The 4,200-nt window shown below is 36.8% G+C and overlaps 2 protein-coding genes across 2 annotated transcripts in view; both read right to left on the minus strand.

The window, feature by feature from the left end:
- Positions 1-783, minus strand: part of tbrg4 (transforming growth factor beta regulator 4) — a gene marked incomplete in the record, with an annotated part of 21,452 nt that extends 20,669 nt beyond the window's left edge. The window contains 1 exon segment of the mRNA XM_014021851.1: positions 707-783.
- Positions 784-1,383: 600 nt separating this feature from the next.
- The window catches only part of LOC106527087 (DENN domain-containing protein 3), a gene marked incomplete at its 5' end in the record, with an annotated part of 22,752 nt that continues 19,935 nt past the window's right edge, over positions 1,384-4,200 (minus strand). The window contains 5 exon segments of the mRNA XM_014021852.1: positions 1,384-2,008; positions 2,087-2,224; positions 3,150-3,268; positions 3,478-3,614; positions 3,731-3,891. Coding sequence (XP_013877306.1) covers positions 1,802-2,008; positions 2,087-2,224; positions 3,150-3,268; positions 3,478-3,614; positions 3,731-3,891 — 762 coding nt within the window.

Here is a 4,200-nt window from a genome sequence, read left to right on the forward strand (position 1 = left end):
GTCTTGTGTTTTCTCAACATATATGTCACATATCTTCTAATCTCTCTTTCACTCTCTCATTACATTTCCCTTTTTTCTCTTTCATTTTCTCCTATTAAAAAAAATTTAAAAATTAAAAAAGCCACTGATGATGAAGAAGCTAAGATACTAATATTAAGATATTCAATTCTGCTTTCTACTGAAGTGGCAAAAATAAATAAATAAAAGACAAAGTGATTCGAATCAGTTCGTTCACTGAAATGATGCATTAAAATGAACAAATCATTCGTGAACGACACAACACTAAAAGGACCAGGCTAGTTTAGCTGCAGCTGTTTTTGAGTTTGCTACAGTCGCTGCCGTGTCATCTTGAATTAGTTAAGTCTTCAAAGCTTTATTGTAGATTTATTTTTACTTTGTGAATTCAATTAAAATCAATCCACTGGTTCATATCATAATGCTAACAGATTTACTCTCAGACAACTCTCTTTTAAGCGCTAGAATTTTTTTCCCCCTGTGTGATATCAATGCGCTTCCGTACTGTTAAAACGGCATACACGGTTTTATAAAAGAAAGCTGCTGATACGTTCTGACCTTGTGGGAAGGAAGGGACGTAATGAAACAAATCCAACCCGTTTCCACACATCTGGTCGAGCATTATTTATAAAATCGGAACACGAACAATAAATACACAAGCATTATAATTTCATATTCATGCATAACTAACCTGAAATTATAGATTTGGCAGAACCCGGTCACACGAGGAAACGAGTGTGGACGCCGTCGCAGGAAATTGACGTCAAGGTCACGTGATCGGAAGCTTTTTTTTTTTTCAAAAAATCTTTATTTACAAGTTTGTATAACAAAAAGGTACCTACTCATTACATTAAGAAAGGCGCTTTATGACATGAGTAAACATAAAATTAACAGTAGAAAAAAAAGAACAAAATAAAGAACATATATTAATAACAAGGGCCAGCATACGTGATCTGCAAAGTGTTTTTTTTTTATCTAAAACTGTATTAAATGTTAAATTCTACACTTTCTACACTCGGTTAGGCAATGGGTTGTTGGTGAAATCTGAGACTTTCAACAATTTATTCATTCATAGAAATATAATTTAATACTAATACACCAGAAAACATTGTAGAATTTTTTTTCTGAAATATATTTCCTCGTGACTTTAATAGTTAAAACTACCGATTTGTCAAAACATATTTCTGATTGAAAGACATTTTTTTCTGGTTGTTTATCAAGCTGTTTGTAATTAGATTAATGAATAAATCTTAGTTATATTGAAATTCCTATTATTGGTGTATATTCACTTAAGGCATATTTGTGTTCCAGAATACTACAGCTGAAACTGGCATGAAAAAGTATAAACAACAAGCCTTTCATAATGACTAATAATTGACTGTTTATTGTTTCAAGCAAATTATATTTTAGGTTGTATTAATGGTACTAACATTGTTAATGTGCCACATTTTTTACAAAAACATAAAAAACAAGATCTTTAACATTTAATTAGTGCTTAGTTACAGACMACATTTTTGGCCAATAACAGCAATTAAATAGCTTATTGTTGCTGTCACATCCAGTCCAGGTTTCTTGTAAACATTCATATAAAAATGTCCAAATTTTTTACATCGTGTTTGTTATTAACAAGATTTTGGCAAGAAACATTTTGTCTTTAAAACAGTTTCTTTTTTTCAGCTTAAAAATATAAAGCTCAGTTACCATTCCAATACTGTGACCATTCTAATGAAAAACTTTCCATTATTTTTTAAATGTTTGGTGACACTTGGTCCTTTTCAGATGCTTTCTACTCAGCTTTCCAGATGGCAATCTTGCCATCGCGGCGTGCAGAGCCACTCAGGATGTAACGATCTTCAGCAGAGCAGAGAGTCTGGATGCTGTCTGAATGAGCCAGCAGCTCCTTTTCCACTGCGAGGCTGTTTAAATCCACCACAAACAACTGGCTTCTCAGCTGACCTCCAGTGTCGTTCTGTCCATCGCAGCCCACCCAGATCTGAGAACAGGAACGACCACAGCAGATAAGTAATAACACTCTGCAGCAGCACCAAGAGCACACAAATAAAAGTCTCACTTGGTTTTTGACTTGAATCATGCAGGTGATTCCGGACGTGTTGGGCAGGSAGATTTTTTTGGACAGATGTTTGAGGTTATTCGTCAGCCAGAGAAACAACTCTTGTGAGCCTGAACAGCCTGCCCACAACTGCTCTCGCTGCAACAAACAGGTTTAAAGGGATCCCCGATTAGTTGTAACATTAGACTTTATTTGTTAAACATTTATTTTAACTGTAAAATAAAGACTCTAAAAATACTGTAGGATGTTTTCATAATTTTTAAACTAAAGGTTAAAAAATATATTACCTGGACATGGACATCTTAATTACACACAAAGCATTCTGGGTAAATGATGACGTGGATAGGTCCTCRGTGCGAGGCTGCTAGCGAGCTATATCCACCCTGAAGGTTAATCTTGGACAATATCTGATGATCGACTCTTTTAAATGAAACCAGAGAGCGTTGACAGAGAGGAGAAGGTAGAAATGACTCAGCCTGGAACTGAAAATATGGATGGAGGACCTCAGTTTAGCTTGTTTGTCGCGCTAGCGCTGAGCTATGGTACTTCTTCCATGAAGCAGCTCTGTTGTCCTCCATCCATATTTTCAGTTCCAGGCTGAGTCATTTCTACCTTCTCCTCTCTGTCAACGCTCTCTGGTTTCATTTAAAAGAGTCGATCATCAGATATTGTCCAAGATTAACCTTCAGGGTGGATATAGCTCGCTAGCAGCCTCGCACCGAGGACATATCCATGTCATCATTTACCCAGAATGCTTTGCGTGTAAATAAAATGGCTCCGTCTGTGTTAAAATATATTTTTAAAAATTTACGAAACTAAACAGCCTACAGTATTTTTAGTCTTTATTTTACAGTTAAAATATATGTTTATAAAATAAATTCTAATGTGACAACTAATCAGGGATCCCTTTAAAGGTTAACATTTGAAGTTACACTGTACCCTGAAAACATCAAAATATGATAAATTAAATAAACTCTAACAGGCAAATTTTTATACCAACCAAAATATTATAACGAGATTTTGTTTTTTTATTGTCTTTAAAGCAAACTCTCAGCAAAGTCACCTCTGGGATGACGACGAAGCAGCTGAAGCTACGTGGTGTGCTCTGCAGGTCGCCAGGAAGTGTTATCCTCCTTTGTCGCAAACTATTCTTTTTCAGTTCCACAACAGCATCAGTACAACCTACACATTAACAAGTGCGTGTTACAAAAATGCATTTCAAACAAAATCATAGACGCTGTTTATTTGATTAAAGAGGACATATCCTGCTGAATCTACTTTTTATTTCTTCTAGTGCTTTATGAGTTATTTTGCACTAGCTAAAACATTATTGATCCTGCTTTGGTGGCAGGGGACAATAATAAAATTCAAAATAAATAATGCTTACTCACAGCCCCAMAGGGTGCTGCCACAAATCTGTATGGACAGCAGTCGGTCGCAGGTGGGGTTGAACTTCTTCTTCACTGTCAAACTGGTCAAGTCCCATTGCAGGATGGTCCCATCACAGCTGCACGAGTACATGTGCTGACTGGAAAAGAAGAGAGGAAAAATTCTGATTCAAAGTTCCCCCAGAGATTTCCCTCAACACCTTCCTGAGTCTGCTTCTCCTTTTCAGTTGGCTAACAGAGACGATGGTGTTTCCACCTGCTGCTGTGGTCTCTGGAGTCCAGCGAGAGGCCGGTCACCTCATGTTGGTGTTCAGTCAGCTGTTTGTTGCAGGACAGGCTGCGAGTGTCGATGATGTAGATGACAGAGTCCCGAGAACCCATCCACACCTGATCCTGGACCAGCCCCATCATGCAGGTCTACGCAGAGATGAGATGACAAAATATCTTTGTTTTACCCATGGAGGTTCTATAGAACAGCTGGAGTGTGCAGAAAACCATGTGACCGTGTGATCGGCTGGTGAAGCTAACGGCTAACGCTAAACGGTCAACAGTCTGGATTTCCCATTACTGTACATGTTGACAACAGAGCAGAAAAAAAAGGACTGACGACGTAGAAATCATTAAAACTATTAATAATAATATTAATCCAATTATTATTAATATTTTACAGTTTATATAATCTATCTAATGTTTTAAATAATGTCAGAAAAGCTGTTTGTGTTATGG

This window comes from Austrofundulus limnaeus, unplaced genomic scaffold, assembly GCF_001266775.1.
Source record: "Austrofundulus limnaeus strain Quisiro unplaced genomic scaffold, Austrofundulus_limnaeus-1.0 Scaffold308, whole genome shotgun sequence".
In the NCBI taxonomy this organism is placed as follows: domain Eukaryota; kingdom Metazoa; phylum Chordata; class Actinopteri; order Cyprinodontiformes; family Rivulidae; genus Austrofundulus; species Austrofundulus limnaeus.